The 19789-nt window shown below is 42.5% G+C and overlaps 1 protein-coding gene across 1 annotated transcript; it reads left to right on the top strand.

Moving 5' to 3' along the window:
• The first annotated feature begins 294 nt into the window (after positions 1-294).
• PTS (6-pyruvoyltetrahydropterin synthase) lies at positions 295-15814 on the top strand. The gene is made up of 6 exons (XM_075837644.1): positions 295-460; positions 5079-5158; positions 8284-8306; positions 9652-9708; positions 11638-11708; positions 12455-15814. Exons 1-6 carry the CDS (start codon positions 366-368, stop codon positions 12576-12578), a joined length of 450 nt encoding a protein of 149 aa, XP_075693759.1. The 5' UTR covers positions 295-365; the 3' UTR covers positions 12579-15814.
• The last annotated feature ends 3975 nt before the right edge of the window (positions 15815-19789 follow it).

Genomic DNA, 19789 nt, shown 5'->3' on the forward strand with positions numbered 1-19789 from the left:
ATGAGCTCTGTATGATAGTATTATTTATATGTCAGCTTTATACGAGCATTGTAGGGTGGTTTTATGTGGACATTACTATTTGGGCGCTTACAATACAACTCCAAGCATGTTTGTAAAGTCTGCTGAGAGTTGTAGCTTCACGTCAGCTGGACCCTGAAGCGTCTGCAGTTCCTCTTCATCATTCACTGCTCGCACTCTGCAGGGGTTGATGGGGTTAACCATTGACATCACTAGGAAGAAGCTGCTGCGATCCAATTAGCATGCAGCGATGCAGCCAATCCCCGGACGTGTAGCACCGCCCCCTGCAGACTATTCTATACCGGAGACAGGCAGCACTGCAGAGCACTGCTCCCCGGAACCCCAGCATGCAGAACGGAGACATCATGAGAGTACTGCCGCGGCCCCGGGTCATAGAGATCGCCCGCTCTGCGTCCTTCAGCTCCTGCCACCGGCTGCACTGGTGAGTGTGATGTCCCGGAGCCGCTGTCATCACCGCTACATGTCCGCCTCCTCCCGGAGCATTAATATTACTGTATTATATGCAGCACATTGCAAGTCTACATTATTATACAGCACTACTATAGTATATTCAATTATTATATAACATTATATATCACATTACATTATTATACAGCACTACTATAGTATATTCAATTATTATATAACATTATATATCACATTACATTATTATACAGCACTACTATAGTATATTCAATTATTATATAACATTATATATCACATTACATTATTATACAGCACTACTATAGTATATTCAATTATTATATAACATTATATATCACATTACATTATTATACAGCACTACTATAGTATATTCAATTATTATATAATATTATATATCACATTACATTATTATACAGCACTACTATAGTATATTCAATTATTATATAACATTATATATCACATTACATTAGTATACAGCACTACTATAGTATATTCAATCATTATATAACATTATATATCACATTACATTATTATACTCCACTATATTACAGTAAATTGCATTATGTTATAGGACATTAGTACGGCATTATAAATTATAGCATTATTGTACTACACTATATATTACAGTATAGTAAATAGTTTATTAGATACAGTATTGCATTATATTGTATTAGAGTATAGTAGTAGAACAACTTTACTGTATTGCACTAAATTATAGCAGTTATTATAGCCCTATAGTTCCTCCAAATACATTATAATGCCCCATAGCTAACCCATACAGTATGCCTCCATTGCTGCCCCCATATAATACAATGCCCCCATAGCTACTCCCACACAGTATAATGCCTCAGAGTCCCCGTCCCCCCAGTATAATGTGCCATAGTGTCTCTCACACAGTATACTGCCCCCATAGAGCCCCTCAAACCGTATAATGCCCCATAGCTGGCCTCCACACAATATAATGACCACATAGCTGCCCGATAGTGCCCTCCCACACAGTATAATGCCCCATAGAGCCCCCCACGCTGTATAATGCCCCATAGAGCCACCCACGCTGTATAATGCCCCATAGAGCCCCCAACACAGTATAATGCCCCATAGTGCCTCTCACACAGCATAATGCCCCATAGAGCACTCAACAGTATAATGCCCCCATAGTGCCTCCCCATAAAGTATAATGCCCCCCATACAGTATAATGCTCCTATAGCTGCCCCACAGTGCCCTCCCACACAGTATAATGCCCCTATAGTGCCTCCCCATACAGTATAATGCCCCTATAGTGCCTCCCCATACAGTATAATGCCCCTATAGTGCCTCCCCATACAGTATAATGCCCCTATAGTGCCTCCCCATACAGTATAATGCCCCTATAGTTCCTCCCCATACATTATAATGCCCCATAGCTAACTCATACAGTATGCCTCCATTGCTGCCCCCATACAGAACAATGCACCCATAGCTGCCCCCACACAGTATAATGCCTCATAGAGTCCCCCCACAGTATAGTGCCTCACACACAGTATAATGCCCACATAGAGCACCCAACAGTATAATACCCCCATAGAGCCCCCAAACAGTATAATGCCCCATGGCTGGCCTCCACACAATATATTGACCACATAGCTGCCCCATAGTGCCCCACACAGTATAATGCCCCATAGTGCCTCCCCACATAGAATAATGCCCCTATAGTGCCTCCCCATACAATATAATGCCCCCATTGCTGCCCCCATACAGTACAATGCCCCATAGCTGCCCCCATACAGTATGATTCCGGCCAGAGCGGGTCTTGCCGCCGGGGATTCCGCTCCTACAGGGAGCTACAGTGGCACTATTTACGGGGGAGGGCTGCTACATGTATGCTATCTACAGGCAGGGGGTGCTATCTACATGGTGGGGTGCTATCTACAGGGGGGGCAGAGGGAGCCCCTGACGCCACTGTCCATATATGGACAGTGATGTCAAGAGCTTTCCCAAGACAGGAGTCCCCGGCCAGAGATTTTACGATGTTCTGGCCGGGAACTCTATAGTTGAAAGCCCTGACTTCACTGTCCATATATGGACAGTGCTGTCAGGGGCTTCCCCGGCCTCATCGCTCAAAGTAGCGCTGTGTGCGGGGAGTCCTCTGCCAGGATCAGTTTTTACCGGCCGTTACAAAGATTGGTTCCTGAAAAACGGCCGGTATAAACTGATCCACTGACTCCTATGGGAGCCGTCTGGCCGTGAAAACTGCCAAAAATAGGACATGTCCTATTTTTTCGCGGCTGGTATTTACTGGCCGTTAAGAAAACGGCCGTGTGAATACACCCATAGAACTTCATTGCTTTGAAAACGGCCGTGTGAATGTAGCCTTAGAAGAGGATTTTGCTTATATGATGAGAGATCTATGGAGAGCTGCTGCAGGGGCCTTGTGTTTTTGATATGCTGGGCTTACACACACTGTTTTTGGACCCCTTCTCATGAATACAAACCCTTTTTTAAATAGAAGCTGGTCTAGCAATCGGCCAATCACCATGCATGGAAAATGTAGTATTACATGTTTACAACTCAAATGGATGGGCGACCATATAATACATGGACGGTCTGGGTCCATCAGAGCAGGAGCCATTCTATGTAAGCAGCTCTCCGCTCTGGCTAATAAAGGGGGATCCTGGGTGTCCATAATGGGGCATATCATGATAACTCCTACTCTGAACTAGTACCCGTGTAAACGGTCTCTTGCATTATGCTGTTTGCCTGGAAAAGCTGATGGTGAATGCGCGTTGCAACCATTTTTTTGAATGTTTACTGATGAAGCCATAGGCAGGGAGGGGTTCCTTTTTGAAGACGTGCACCTGTCTGAAACACGTGTGTGCTGCTGAGCACCCTTTAAAATTATCTCCTGTCTAATAGTGGTAAAACAGGGCATATAAAAACGGGTTATCTAACAGATGGCCCTTTAAACAAGAACATCTGTCACGACATGCGATAAGGATGTCTTCTGTTATTGATGGTCTGAGTATTGTACATGTGCAGTAAACCCAAGAAACCATAATGATCTATTCTTCACTACGCAAGGGAATAGTATACAAGCAAGGATATATTGGTTATCACCCAGATTTCCAAGAAGAAGCAGCTGAATTTGAACAACTCTTGGACGTTTACCGTACTCAAAGCTTTGTGTTATTTTTGGGGTAATTTTCGTAATTGTATGCTTTTGGTGAGCATAGACTAAAAATCAGAGAATTGCTAAGTCCTTAGAAAATACAGGATATTTTAATTCTCTGAGGCAGATATTAGCTGAGTGCGGGCTGTATTATGACAGCCTGCAGTCTAGAGTCTACTTGTAGACTACAGGCTGCCAAATAAATCCAGGCCTTTGTTGGTCTGTCTATAAGCTGTTCTGTTATATCCACTGACTCCCCTTCTCCTGGCTGGAAGTGGACATATGGGGCATCTCATGCATAGAATTCAGTTGCTAAGCAAGCAGAAGATGGGTGTACACCAAAATTAAAGGACCCAATAGCTAAACTCAGAATAGGCCCCACTAAGAGCTCCTCCAATTGTCCAATAATGCCTTTAGTAAAGTTAAAGTCTGCCATTTAAAATTCTGTGCTGATTTAATGAAATAATATATGTATTGGGGAACTCTGTTTCTGACTTGATAAATTATAAAATTCTGGCTGCATGCAACCACCACTAGGGGGAGCTAACTGCATATTATTTTATACAACTTGTTTAGAATTCAATGGTAGCTGCATAAATCCGTATGTAGTGATCTCTCCCTGGTGGTGGCTGCAGGTAGCCTCTATAATAGTGTCATACCAAGCAGAGGAGACAGTTCAGTCTCGAGCCCACATAGCAGTCGCGTAATCTGCCTCCATTGTAAGTGCGCCACTGTATGACGTCAAAAGATATAAATGAGGACTTTTTGCATGCACAGGGAGCCTATAGGTGTAATGAAAGTCAAGTGTCCATCCAGCTAAAGTGGCCATCTGGCCCATAGTCTCCTTAAAGCCAGGGAAATTTGAACCAGATATCCCTAAGACTACAATTCTGAAGGGGTTAACGGGGTTGTCTGGTTAAAGCTAGGGCTGCACTCTTGCAAAAATCACACTTTTTTTTTTATTGTATTTTTTTTAATTCAATGTTTAAGGATCTGAAATTAATTGACAGTTATTACAAATTTTGCTTCGTTTGTCTGATACAGCTTCTATGTATCCCGTATACATAAAAAATGTATAGTTTGCTATGAGACAATTCTGTCAGTTCCGCTGTACTGACGGCTCGGCTGAGAGCGGTACCTGTATGTGTCTAAGGCCAGATTCACATGAACGAGTGCAAGCTCGGACGTGAAAAACTTACGTTTTTCACGTCTCAGTTGCACCCGTGTGGATCCCGTTTTCACGGATCCCCATAGAATTGAGTCTATCGAGGGATCCGTGAAAACTGAAGAAAATAGGACATGTTCTATTTTTCAACTGACCCTTCACACATTGAAAGACATGCGTCCGTGTGAATAAGCCCTAACACACAGGACCACAATAATATCGATCACATCTAAGTAATTTCCTGTAAATTATTCACCAAATCCATATTTTTTTGATCGTCTATCTTTTTATCTCATATTTTACAGCAATTCTCTAACTGATGAGGAAAATAAAAAGATTTTTGGCAAGTGTAACAATCCTAACGGACACGGTCACAATTACCGAGGTGAGGAACTTACTAAATATAGTGATTTATGCGGTTAATTTCTGAGTCTACTGATCTGTCAGGTACTTTCCGTGATAGGTCAATATTATACGTAGCACACCTGAAGATTTGGCCACAATGATCTTAAAGCGGTTGTCTGTTTTTTTTTTTTGTTTTTTTTTAAAGTATCCCCCAACAATAAGCTGATCACAGGGGTCCTGCTGCTTAGACCGCCAGTGATCAGCACAACCACAGGAGAAGTGAAGCATTATACAGTTCCCTTTAAAATTCTCAGATATTGCATTTAAAAATGGGTTTTCTAAAAACAACCCCTTTAACGATAACTCCTACCTCTTTTATTGTAAACCTATTAAATGGAAGGAACGTAGGAAAAAGTCTATGCAAAAACTAACATTTTTAAAGAGAAACTGTAGTTTCAAAAAAACCTTGGATATGTCAAATAGACGTATCAGAAATTTTGATCGGTGAGGGTGCAGATATTGATGCCCACCGTCTCTGAAACAAAGGTGCAGAAGCACTCAGGTGAGCACCCTCTACACCTTCTTCTATGATCGCCGCTCCTTGTTGGGCTGAAGACGGGCTTATTCGTTCTATGTGGGCCGATCACAGACAAAGATGTAGGGCGCTCAACTGAATGCTGCAAAGTAAGAATGCTTTCAAAAATAGAAGTGCTAATAGTTTTTTTTATCAATGAACAAAATACAAAGTGAATGAACAGAAGAGAAATCTAAATCAAATCAATATTTGGTGTGACCACCCTTTGCCTTCAAAACAGCATCAATTCTTCTAGGTACACTTGCACACAGTTTTTGAAGGAACTCGGCAGGGAGGTTGCTCCAAACATTTTGGAGAACTAACCACAGATCTTCTGTGGATGGAGGCTTCCTCATATCCTTCTGTCTCTGCATGTAATCCCAGACAGACTAGATGATGTTGGGATCAGGGCTCTTTGGGGGCTATATCATCACTTCCAGGGTTCCTTGTTCTTCTTAACATTAAAGATAGTTCTTAAAGGGGTTTTCCAGGGACACAACATTTTTGTACTTATACTCTGTCTAAATTAAATAAACTTCCTAATATAAATTTTGTCAAAAATCGGAACACATTTTTTCCAATTCCCCCTACCAAAGTAAATGGAGCCGGCATTGAAACCTAAACAGAGACGGAACAGAGAATGAACGGCGCTGGCATTGAGGAGGCTGTGATCCAATAGGATGCCTCAAACACGGGACTTCTGACGTAGACCCGGGTTTGAGGCATCCTATTGGTCCACAGCCTCCTCAATGCCGCCCCATTCATTCTTTGATTATGCTTCAATGCCCCCCCCCCCATTTTGTTTGTGTCCTTTCAGATAACTCCGTGCTGCCCATAGCAAAAATTGTGCCTCCTTGGAAAACCCCTTTAATGACATTCGCTGTATGTTTGGGGTTGTTGTCCTGCTGCAGAATAAAATTGGAGCCAATCAAACACCTCCCTGATGCTATTGCATGATGGATACTAGTAAGTATCTGCCTGTATTTCTCAGCTTTGAGGACACCATTAATCCTGACCAAATCCCCAATTCTATTTTCTGAAATGCATCCCCAAACATGCGAGGAACCTCCACCATACTTAGTTGCCTGCAGACACTCATTATTGTACCGTTCTGCAGCCCTTCAGCGAACAAACTGCTTTCTGTTACAGACCAATATTTCAAATCCGTCAAGAGCACCTTGTGACATTTTTCTGCACCCCAATTCCTATGTTTTCGTGAATAGCTGAATTGCTTGGCCTTGTTTCCATGTTGAAGGTATGGATTTTTGGCCGAAATTCTTCCATGAAGACCACTTCTGGCCAGTCTTCTCCGAACAGTAGATGGGTGTACCTGGTTCCCACTGGTTTCTGCCAGTTCTGAGCTGATGCCATTGCTGGACATCGTCTGATTTTGAAGAGGACTAAGCATGATGTGTCTAAGATAAGCTGCTCTGTTTCCTTGGGTGACCACTATGCCTACGGTCCTCAATGTTGCCCATTTCTTTGTGCTTTTTCAAAAGTGCTTGACCAGCACAACTTGAAACCCCAGTATGCTATGAAATCTTTGCCTGGGAGAGACCTTGCTGATGCAGTATAATTACCTTGTGTGGTGTTGCTGTGCTCAGTCTTGCCATGGCGGACCTGTGACCTAAAACAGTCTTCCACAACCTCACCTTTTGTAGCAGAGTTTGGCTGTTCCTCCTACACAGCTGTTTGTGACAGTAAATGACTGTGTCTCAACCTACATTTACAAATGATGATCATTATCACCTGTTTGGTATAATTAGTTAATCATACACCTGACTATAATCCTACAAAACCCATGACTTTGTGCAAGTGTACCTAGAAGAATTGTTGCTGTTTTGAAGGCAAAGGGTGGTCACTCCAAATATTGATTTTCTTTAGATTTCTCTTCTGTTCATTAACTTTGTATTTTGTTAATTGATAAAAAAAAACAACAACAATTAACACTTCTATTTTTTAAAGCATTCTTCCTTTGTAGCATTTTTCCACAACTGCCTAAAACTTTTGTACTGTGTGTCATCCATCCTTGCACTTTACCATTTCTAATTTGTGATAGTGGGAGGCTGGAATCACCACTGTGAAAAGTTGAAACAAACCATTCCATTATTCAGACGACTATGAGACATGTTAGAGGCTGTGTCAATGCTTGATTGAGAGCAAGATGTGGTTTGGCTTGAAAGATCAAGTAGAAAGTTCATGAATGACCACGTTATACATGAGTTTGTTTACAGGAAACATTTGAAGGCCTTGTGGCCAAAGACTAGATAAGAGAATAAAGGCAGAACAGAGATCTGGGGTTTGTAAAATGAGAATTGTCAGTGATCCAGGCCACTAGGAAGAGGAGGAAATTGGTGTTAAAGAACCCATTTTGTTTCGCAATATTGGTGGTTAAAGTAGGAAACAAGGGTGTTTTACGCTGAAAGCCGCATGAGACAGCGAGTCTGGAGCAGACACCAGGGCCCAAATGTTTAGTCTTCCTCTGTTCAGCATTTAAACTATTAACGGAAAGGAATATAACCAGCATCTGGTAGCAATATTACTAGAAGTTCTATGTAACCCACTAAATCACTTATTTTTGTTCTTTCTAGTGATCGTCACTGTACGAGGAGAAGTAAGTGGTGACGTTTTTATTTTTACAGTATAGTTAGCAGGCAGAATCCTATGATCTTTATTGCCCAGCATCTGTTCTACCAACAAAGTCACCCCCTATATAATAAAACTTCAAATCGGAGACCGCATATCTATAAGTCTACGACCCCTATAGCTCTGCCACTGGATGGGATCAGATACAGTGGCTCAGCAGACTGTATCACACATGATAGGATTAGATACAGCAGTCTAGCAGACAGTATTAAGCATGATAGGCTTGGATACAGAGCCCAGTTAGATAGTATCACACATAATCTGATTAGATGCAGGGCCCAACCTACAGTATCACGCATTAAAGGCCCAGAAGACCGTATCACGCATAATATGCTTAGATACAAGGCCCAGAAGACGGTATCACGCATAATATGCTTAGATACAAGGCCCAGCAGACAGTATCACGCATGATAGGCTTAGATTCACCGCCCAGCAGACAATGTCACACATGATTAGATACAGGGACCTAGTAGACAGTATCACAGGACAGCATTCTTACCCTCCTCGCTCCTGAATCATGTTGTCCTCATAACGTTGTGATGCTGAAAGCGCAGTGCCCGGAGATAAATCATGAGCGAGGAGGGTAAGGCTATGTTCACACGGGGTATTTTGCCGAGTTTTTTGACGCGGAAACCGCGTCGCAAAACTCGGCAGAAACGGCCCGAGAACGCCTCCCATTGATTTCAATGGGAGGCGTCGGCGTCTTTTTCCCGCGAGCAGTAAAACTGCCTCGCGGGAAAAAGAAGCGACATGCCCTATCTTCGGGCGCTTCCGCCTCCGACCTCCCATTGACTTCAATGGGAGGCAGGAGAAAGCGTATATCTCGCTGTTTTATGCCCGCGGCGCTCAATGGCCGCGTTCGAAAAACGGCGCGATAATTGCCGCGAAAATCGGCATGCAGGGAGAGGAATATCTGCCTCAAAGTTCCAAACTGAATTTTGAGGCAGATATTCCTCCCCCAAAATACTCCGTGTGAACATAGCCTTAGTATACTGTTACTGTAGTTTACTACATAGGCCCCAGTTACTACAGTGACTGTGGATAGATGTGGTGGGGGGGGGGGGGTCGCGCTGCTACCCCTATATCTACGCCACTGCATTCTTGTGCAACCACTATGGCTAACGATTCTTGTCATGTGCTATTCGAATATGTTGATTCATTGTAAAAAGAATTACAAACATTTCCTACGTCTCTCATGCTATCCCCTAATCTTAGACTCTTTCCATCTCATACTAACTTTCTCATCGATCCCTACATCATTCTTTTCTACCTAAAATGTGTTTTGGATTTTTTTTTTGTCCCCTCACTTATAGATTGACCCTATAACTGGGATGGTGATGAATCTGACAGATTTGAAGAGATATATGGAGGTAACAGTCTTTTCGGATTGTCAATGGGAATTATATTTTATGAAGTTGTAGAACATATATGTTAAGGGCTGACAAAAGTTGCAGGGAACACTTGTACGACTTCGAAGCCAATGTAAATCTTGTTTCTACTGACTTCTATGAGAAGAAGAAAGTTGTTTAACTGTAAGTTGCCTAATTACAAGCTGTAATTTAGTTCTTCCATAAAAGAAAAACGCCTTTAGGGGAATCGAGTCCCTGCGTTTGGTAGGTTACTTAATAATGTTCACACAGACCTTTTCTATCTTTTCATACGATCTTCATTGCCGAGATGAAAAACTTTATTGAGTTATAGAAATTAGCCTGCAAGTGTTTTGAGGGCTGTCCCAAGCCTGGCAAGTGTTCCCGATCTCGCTGTGTAATCTTGCCCAACTCCTCCCCCTTGCTCGTGATTGACGACACCAGGTTATGTAGACGTCACTGTTCGCTTCCCTGAAATCTTGAGCTTGCAATCATATTGGTGGATCCACCCAGCTCCAGTTCTTCTGCGCTTGAGTCCTCCCTGCCGGCTCTTCCGGCTGTACTGAGGACGGCAGCAATAAGTCTGTGAGGACGTTGTCCACAACAGGGTACGTACCGTGCAAGCTCTTGCCTGAAAATGAACGGTGCAAGATTGCAGGGAGGCTAACAGTGACATCTAGATAGCCTGGCATCCTCAATCATGGGCAAGGGGAAGGAGCTGGGCATGGTTATACAGTAAGGGCCTCGGACTGCCATCTGAGCACTTGCCGGTTAAAGATAAGCAAATTTCCTGAAATTTAATTTGATCCAATCCAAGTTAGATACGGTCCTAGAAGATATCAGAGAGTCAAACAGAGCAATCAGTGCACTGCGTTTCTACCCCTAATATAAAAAAAATATCATACTCCCCGCCCCTGGTCTTCTGTAGCGACGCCTGTGATTGGCTGCAGTGGTCACATGGGACAAAACTGCGACCTTTCAGGAGGCCACCTTGGACACATCGCTAAGGGAGACCAGGCGAGGTGGTGAGTATGATATTGATATTGATATATATATATATATATATATATATATATATATATATATATATATATCATTATTATTTTTTTTAATCTCCTCTTCTCCCCGCTTTTTTTCTATAATTTGTAAAATATTACTGATTTTTGCACCGTGAACCCCAGAATTCAAAGCTTTTGATAAGTTCAGACTGAATTCCATTCTTGCCGAATCAGTTTTCTCATCTCTACTAGCGGGCTAATTGGCAAAAAAACAATAAAGTCCTTCATCTCGCCAATGAGGATACTAGGAAGGAATCAGAGATATGTGTGCATGGATTTAAGTTACCTACCATGCGCTGGGACTTGTTTGTTAGGCAAAATCGTAATGAGATTCCATATAAACTGAGAAATCTACAAGGTGCCTATAAAGGGTTAACATAGTAAGCTCTGAGAGCACACACAGCCCAGTTATAGGAATTGTGCACTTTTAAGTTGACTTGATTGGTAGGACGTCCAGTGTATGAAAAACTCTGGTTGTCGATGGCTCTTGAAGAATCGGCATCTTCAATTTGCCTCTAAGAGGTGCTGGCTTGCCAAAATGCTGGTGACACTCGGGACTTTTTTCTCGTTGTGTTGACACATTCAGCTGGTAAGTAAACACATTGCATAAGCACTGAACTCTGGTTCGATGCCCTCGTTTTAAAGTGCACATATGCCATTAAATGTACTTGGTTACGTTGCTGGTTTATTGACTGGTGGTCATTGCGCTCTGTGACACCGCACCTTACTTCAGATGTCCTCCACCACGACATCCGGACACTGATATGATGGATTTAGTATATTGGTTGGGCTTGTTAGATGATGTACATTCAGCTCTGTGGTCCAGGTTTTATTTGTTTCTTATTAAGCTGAATGAATGTTAATCCCTCTACAGGAGGCTATTATGATTCCTTTGGATCATAAAAATTTGGACCGTGACGTTCCTTTTTTCAAAACCGTTGTAAGGTAAGTGTCCGAGTGGGCAGACTGGAGTAGATTTGGTTGGGTTTATCCGTGTAGGATCCAGACTTGCAGTAGCCTACCTAAAGATACCACTCTAGTCAGTTTATGTAGGATGGCAATAACAATAGGGGTTAAGTGCCCAGAAAAAAAGGATTCCAATGCATGCTTACAATTAAGGTCCTTTTTAGGGTCTTTTCCGGAGCCTCATAGGCTAAGGCAAACATGTACTCCATTGAAAGAAGTAATACTAGAACCCAGGAGCCAATGCAAACCGGTGTCATTTATTTATGACCTCTTACAAAACTCAAGAGAATATGGTCGCGGCCTCTTTTATGGGTTAATGGGAAAAAGACCTGGTAATACAACTGTCTAAACAATAGCAGAAAGCCTTTCTATTCACACATAAGTTACCTGTGGCCTGTTACGCACAGGAAAAAATTACAAGACTTACCAGATGGTACCATTGTCCAACTCTTTTACATGATCGGGGCAATGATCGGGATCGAGAGTTCTGTGAACGCTCGTTTACCCCATAATTGGCCCGTGTAAAAGGGACTTTAGGCTTATAAGGAAATGATGTAACTTTTGTAGGGCATACACCCGTTCTCCCATTAAAGAAATAACCCAGGCAAACCTTATACACTGTGTTACGCCCAGCGCAGGGCCAAGGCCAGGGGGGGGGGGGGGTGCATGACACCTCTATCTAGAGATTTTGTTGTGCCAGATGAAACAATTTTTTTTCTTTACAGTTCTGTAGAGAACCTGACTGTATTCATTTGGGACGGCCTGAAGAAGAGGCTTCCACCAGGATTACTTTATGAAGTGTGCGTGCACGAGACAGACTGCAACAGTGCCACGTATAGAGGGGAGTGAGTCTATACCTGCAAATATCCCGGGGTGCTGCCTCCAACTCAATGAAATTTAGCTCCCCCTATGTCTGTGCACAAGTTCCAAACTTCTCTTCTAGTATAAAACTATGAACGCCTCCTTATCCTAAACCACTCAGTGATTTTAAATATACGACTCATTTTTTTCCTTATTTTATTACTGCACATAAAAGGTCCAAAACTTTTCAGTACCCTCTATAGCTCTAGTGTCCACATTTTTGGTCATACATTTATACCAGTAAGTATTTTCAAGGTAAAAGTCTATTTTGCAGACAAATAATATATTCATAAATTTTATATATTTCTGAAAACTGTTTTAACATATTCTTTATTTTAATATGATATAGAACCAATAAAATATAGCCCTCCTTCAGTATTCATATTATGTGTGGGGTGCGTAGAAGACTATTGTTATACTAAGGTATAAGACTATTTAGGATTAACTATTAAGAGTGTAAGTTGTTTCGGGCTAAGCACCAGGTCCCCAATATTATAGGTTATTTAGTGTGAAGATATGTTATTTATCATTGTAACCATCGATGGCAACAAGATTAGTATTGTTACTGACTCTTAATGCTGGGCCGCTGATGCACTATACGGACAAAAGTATTAGGACACCTACACGTTACAACTACAGGAGCATTTATGACGTCCCATTCTTCATCCATAGGCATTAATATGGAGTTAGTCCCCCCATTGCATCTAAAACAGCCTCCAGTCTTCTGGGAAGACTTTTTCTACATGTCGGAGACAATTTTAGCCCGTATTTCCAGAAAATAATTTGTGAGGTTAGACACTGATGTTGGAGGAGAGGGCCTGGCTCGTAAGCTCTGTCCTAGTTCATCCCAAAGGTGTTCGGTAGGGTTGAGGTCAGGCCAGTCAAGTTCTTCCACACCAAACTCGTATACCTGGAACAGAAAAGGGCCTTTCCCAAACATTCAATTGTCTAAAATTGTAATGCCAGAGATTTGGACTCTGCAATTATTGAGTCAGCAGAGCGTCGGCGACTTTTATGTGCCTCATCACTCGGCGACCCCGTTCTGTAACTTTACGTGGTCTCCACTTCGTGGCTGGTTCATAAACTCTTCCACTTTATAATAATACCACTCATAGTGGATGGTGGAATATCTAGGAGGGAAGAAAGAATTGTTACAATAGTGGTATCCCATTACCGTACCATGCTGGAATTCATTGATCTCCCTAGAACGACCCATACTTTCACAAATGTGTGTAAAGGCGACTGCAGGGCTAGTGCTGAATTTTATACACCTGTGGCAATGGGACTGAATGAAACACCCGAATTCAATGATTAAAAGATGTGTCCCAATACTTTTGTCCATATAGTTTACTGGCTGATGTGAAGAATAGTGTATGGTCTGAGGTAATATAGGCCCAGAGATATACACTGTTAATCTCCTTGGCATGTGTCAGCGGCATATCGTTAAGGGTTCGTAGCAGAGGATGTGTAGGCTTATGTAAATAAAGCTTAAAGGAACACTACAGAGAAACCTTGTATGCTGTGTTACGCAGTGTGTGAAGTCCTAAGGGGGCGGTGCATGACACCAGGATTCAAGTAACTGTGTCTTGCGCCGCCCCCTCATGCACTGCGCTAAGCACAACCCGGCAGAGTGGTACTTTAATCACTGTATAATGAAAAGTTCTGTAACTTTTTAGTATTCTTACTGGACTTTTATTACAATGTATCCAATGTGGAGTCCAGGTTGTCTAGCTCAGAGGATCCTTTTGTACTAAGTATCAGATTTGTGAGCAAGGACTAGTTTCCATTCACGATCAGTAAACCAAGAACTTAAAAATTGTGAGGAATGGAAACCTATTGCACGTTGAAAAACGTAACAATTTTTTCTTCTACAATGTATAAGGGATCTTCAAATATATAAGACAAGGTTTTGTATGGGCCTAGAAAAGTTTGGTTTAACTTTTAAGAATAAACTTTTTAATATACTTACCAGTTTTTGCTCATTGCAAGCGTCCTCCATCCCACGCCACTCTTTTGGACAGCTGTGTCATGACATGTCTTTCAGAATGACATGTCATACAATACACGACATGTCATGATGCAGCTTTCCGCACAAGTAACTGCGCAGAATGACAGTGAGAAAGAACTGGTAAGTATATAACAAGATTTATCAATTTTACCATTTTGGGTATGTATGAAACCTTGTTTTATTTCTTGGAAAACCCCCTTTAAAGAGGACCGGTCATCTCTCCTGTCATGTCCTTTTTAGTAACAAATAACAATCCTGGAGTATATTTTCTTAGAACTCTTTGTTATACCGTTCCTCTGTTATTCCTCCTTGAAATGCATGAATAAAATTATCAACTGGGTGTTACCATTCCCCTAGTCGGTGGGTGAGAGAGAGAGAGAATACACCCTATCGAATGGGGGAATGGTAACGTCCAGTTGTCTTATTCATAGTTCTAGTAGGAATAACAGAGAAACTGCGCAAAGCAGAGTTCTAAGAAAGAATGCTGAAGACATATTTGATGAAGAATGCAAAAACAGACACATAGGGATACAGGTTTTATTTACAGAAGCCTGGTAAACCTAAAAATGGATGTTATGTTTGGTTCTTTTGCTCTATCTATATATATATATATATATATATATATATATATATATAGAACCTCTCAACTTTTCTAGTGTATCTCAATTGTACGTGTAAATCCTTTGTACTGCGGAGATTAAATGCCAATATAAGTAGTGCTGGTTTTGCTAATAAAGTGATTTAGTGCGGATATGGACGTCCTATACGGGGATCCCACGCTTAGGACATTCCTTTGTGTTAGAGTGGAGAGCCGCTATCAAAGTCAAGCAGATGTGGCAACCGGACTGATGCCCACGGACTGAGGCTGCCGGACTATATTGCGTGCTTACGTATATATCTCGGCCACAGATTTTAGAAACGACCATAGGGGGTTTATATGCATACCCTGTCCATATGGTTGAGCATATGTAGATAAACTCTCTATCCCTTCCACCTGCGGCCTCCAAGATCCGAGGAGACACGAGGAGGATAAATTCTAGAGCTATATTAGCAATTGCGAGCACTACATATTATTATAAAACCAAAGAACCCATTTCATATACAGCTCAATATAAAATGTATGACTTAATCATAAACCAAAAATATGTAACTGTATATTTTAGCAATTCAATAAAGCCTGACTGTATTTCAGAAAAATAAATGATGAAACACCACAGATATCTGGATTTCATCTCATTTTCTTACCCTCTCCTACCAAAATGCCCATACGTTGATCTGAGGGATCCAAGTGTTTTATGATTTGACCTTGATCCAGTAGGACTCCTGTATGTCACGTCTTTCTGGTATTCCCAATGCTAGATCTCACATCTGATTGCCCAAAATGTCCCAAATGGATAGAACTAATCAAGTAGACTATAGATTTTGAGGCCATAGATATCTATTGATCTATCCATCACGTTCATTACAACCACCTTATCTATCTTAACTGATGGCTGAAGAGATTTCCTTGTGCGTGGAGCCACTCGGCGTAGACATTAAAGGGGATGTCCTGTATTAGAAGTTAGAAATCCTTTTTTTTTTTTTTTTTGCAGAAACCATGCAACTCCTGGCCACGGGCTGTGTCTGGTATTTGCAGCTTAACCCCACTTAAGTGACTGTGGCCAAGATGCAGTTCCAGACGCATCCTATTGGAAGAGCGGCATTTTTCAGAATTTCTAATTTCACAAGCCCTTTAATTGGATCATCTAAAACAGCTGAGAGAATACTCCCATTTGGTCAAGGGACTTTTACACCGGCCGACAATCGGCCAGTGCAGCGAGTACCGAGCAACGAGACATAGTTGATCGGTGATCGTTTGCTCCAGTCGCACAGATCTATGGATGGGGAGGAGCGGTCGTTACTCAGATCGCTCGTCCCCATACATTATCATTATGTCGGCAGCGCGTCTCCCGGTTTACACTCGGAGATGTGCTGCCACCAACGATATTTTACTTTTTCAAAACGATACGACCAGCAGACGATAGTGTTTGCTCGTTCATCTGCTGATCGCTGCCTTGTTTACACAGGGCAATTATCGTCAACAAGCGTTATATGAACGCTCATCTGCCCGATAATCGCCCAGTGTAAAACCCCCTTTACTTCTATTACCATTCACCACGTAGACAGAATTTGACTTTAAAAATTACAAATAGCAACCTAAATAATGTCATCTGAATGAGGTTTAAATAGGTATTTTTAGTTTTGCCCCCCTCCCCTTGTGTGAAGGACACATGAAGAAACTGTACTGGGAAAGCACTGAACGATAAATCTCTAGTTGTGCTGAGGCTGTTTGGGGATGTGACTAATGAACCTCTCACACTCCAGTAGGAGGGGTAATGGTGGTCACCCAGCTTTCCCAGACCCCTGAATGATAAATCTCTCTAATTGTGCTGAGACTGAGAGGTTCATTAGTCACATCCCCAGTCTCAGCACAATTAGAGAGATTTATCATTCAGGGGTCTGGGAAAGCTGGGTGACCACCATTACCCCTCCTACTGGAGTGTGAGAGGTTCATTAGTCACATCCCCAAACACACTCCACCAGGAGGGGTAATGGTGGTCACCCAGCTTTCCCAGACCCCTGAACGATAAATCTCTAATTGTGCTGAGACTGAGAGGTTCATTAGTCACATCCCCAAACAGTCTCAGCACAACAAGAGAGATTTACCGTTCAGGGGTCTGGGAAAGCTGGGTGACCAACATTAGCCCTCCCACTGGAGTGTGAGAGGTTCATTAGTCACATCCCTAAACACTCCAGTATGAGGGGTAATGGTGGTCACCCAGCTTTCCCAGACGCAGATATAACCAGGAAAGGGCTGGATGGACGGGCTGAGGGTGCACAGGGTTTTTGGTGACCCCGTCAGGTGATCGGACCTAGGTTACCGGTTCATCAGACGGGGTTCATGTGACTATAAATCTGTCCATAACAAGAGACAGTGCACTCAGGACAAGCCCTGCCCTCATGCTGTAGTTGTGTGGTTCTGTCTGCAGTGATGGCGGTGGGTGGCTCTGACACCCGCCTCCCCCGTTGGGTCATCTCAGGACAGAAGGGGTGTCTGGACTGGAGACACAGCGCCGCACCTGTCCTCAGGTCGTGTCTGGTATTGCAGTTCACCTCCATTGAAGTGAATAGGACAGAGTTGTAATACCACACACGACCTGAGGACAGGTGCGGCACCATGTTACACCTCGATTTACGCCTTAAAAGACGGCTCCAATACGTCGGCAAACATCTGCCCATTCATTTGAATGGGTTTGCCGACGTACTGTGCCGACGGCCTGTAATTTTACGCGTCACTGTCAAAAGACAGCGCGTAAAATAACAGCCTCGGCAAAGAAGTGCAGGACACTTCTTGGGACGTAATTTGAGCCGTTTTTCATTGAATTCAATGAAGAACAGCTCCAAATTACGGCAGTAATTGACGCCTCGCAAAACGCGAGTACGAGCAATTACGTCTGAAATGACGGAGCTGTTTTCTCCTGAAAACAGCTCCGTCATTTCAGACGTAAATGCAGTTAGCGTGTGCACATACCCTAAGGGTATGTTCACACACAATGTTTTCAGCTGAAAAATCAGAAGCAGAACGCCTACAAGCATCTGCCCATTGGTTTCAATGGGAAATACGGCGTTCTGTTCCGACAGGGCGTTTTTTACGTGGTCGTTTTCCAAAAACAGCACGTAAAAAGACGCCCGACCAAAATGAAGTGCACGTCACTTCTTGGGACGTTTTAGGAGCCGTTTTTCATTGACTTTATAGAAAAAAGCGCCAAAAACGGCCGTTAAACGCGAGTTTGATTAAAAAATTGCTGAAAATTAGGAGCAGTTTTCCCTTTGTTTAGTAAGCGTGTGAACATACACTTAGCCTTTTGGTGTGTCCTAGAACTTCTTCCAGCTGCAGAATCACACCCAACATGGCTGCCGGACACTGCTTAGCAATTTGAAGACACCTTTACCTGGCTTGTGAGAGGGGGGGGGGGGGGTGAGGTTCCCTCCCACATTTACAGCAGCTGTGAGTCAGGTTGCTTTGCCTTATTCACCTTGCTGTAATTCTGGGAAGTGCTCCCCCTGGTGGCCAACATTGGAAAACATGTCAAATTATTTAATTTTTAATACTTTCCACCATACGGGAAAAAAATAAAAAATACAGCAAAAAACTTAAAAAATATAATAGAAATAAGTAACGACACTTAAAAAAAAAAAAGGTTTAATTTGCGACACATTCCCTTTAAGATTTTAAGAACCATTCAGTAAAAATAACCAGGATCAAACAAATTCGAGAAAATATTTATAATATGTGCATTGTAGTGTACTGGTAACAGTACATTATATTACAGGCAAAAGTATAAGGCTGAGCTCACGTATCATGGTCAAAACGCATTTTTGTTTCTCACCTATTATCAAATTGCGTAGTACAACTCGTGGTTATGATCAGGACAGATTATAAGCTTCAGCACATATTGTTTTCACATGTATTAGTGAACATACAAAAATACACCTAGAGCTTTTTTTTATTTAGAAAGCTGCTACATACAGCTGCTTAAGGGTATGTTCACACACACCAATTACGGACGTAATTCGGGCGTTTTTGCCCCAAATTACGTCCGAAAAATGCGCCTTGAAAGCAATGGGCTGACGTTTGTCTGTTCACACGAGGCGTATATTTACGCGCCGCTGTCAAATGACTGCAAGTAAATAGACGCCCGTGTCAAAGAAGTGACCTGTCACTTCTTGGGGCGTAATTGGAGCCGTTATTCATGGACTCCAATGAAAAGCAGCGCCAATTACGTCCGTAATGGACGCGGCGTTCAAGCGCCTGCACATGCCGTTACGGCTGAAATTACAGGGATGTTTCCTCCTGAAAACATCCCCGTAATTTCAGCCGTTACGGACGCTGCCGTGTGAACATACCCTAACAGAGCAGATTTGGCATTCAGGAGTGTGGTAAAGCAGAGTGACCACTCCTACAGGCACTGTGCTGACAGCCATAGTGTTCACCCACCTTGGACATTTCCTATTTGTTAGGGTATGTTCACACGTGCACGTCCGTTACGGCTGAAATTACGGAGCCGTTTTCAGGAGAAAACAGCTCCTGAATTTCAGACGTAATGGTATGTTGCAGGCGTTTTTCGCAGCGTCCATTACGGACGTAATT

Source organism: Rhinoderma darwinii, chromosome 9 (assembly GCF_050947455.1).
Source record: "Rhinoderma darwinii isolate aRhiDar2 chromosome 9, aRhiDar2.hap1, whole genome shotgun sequence".
NCBI lineage: Eukaryota > Metazoa > Chordata > Amphibia > Anura > Rhinodermatidae > Rhinoderma > Rhinoderma darwinii.

What these genes read in the sequence shown, in the direction of transcription:
- PTS (XM_075837644.1), top strand. Translation starts at nt 366, where the DNA reads ATGCAGAACGGAGACATCATGAGAGTACTGCCGCGGCCCCGGGTCATA. An exon ending in ACACGGTCACAATTACCGAG is followed by an intron (nt 5,159 to 8,283) that starts GTGAGGAACTTA and finishes TGTTCTTTCTAG; the next exon opens with TGATCGTCACTGTACGAGGA. An exon ending in TTTTTCAAAACCGTTGTAAG is followed by an intron (nt 11,709 to 12,454) that starts GTAAGTGTCCGA and finishes TTTTCTTTACAG; the next exon opens with TTCTGTAGAGAACCTGACTG.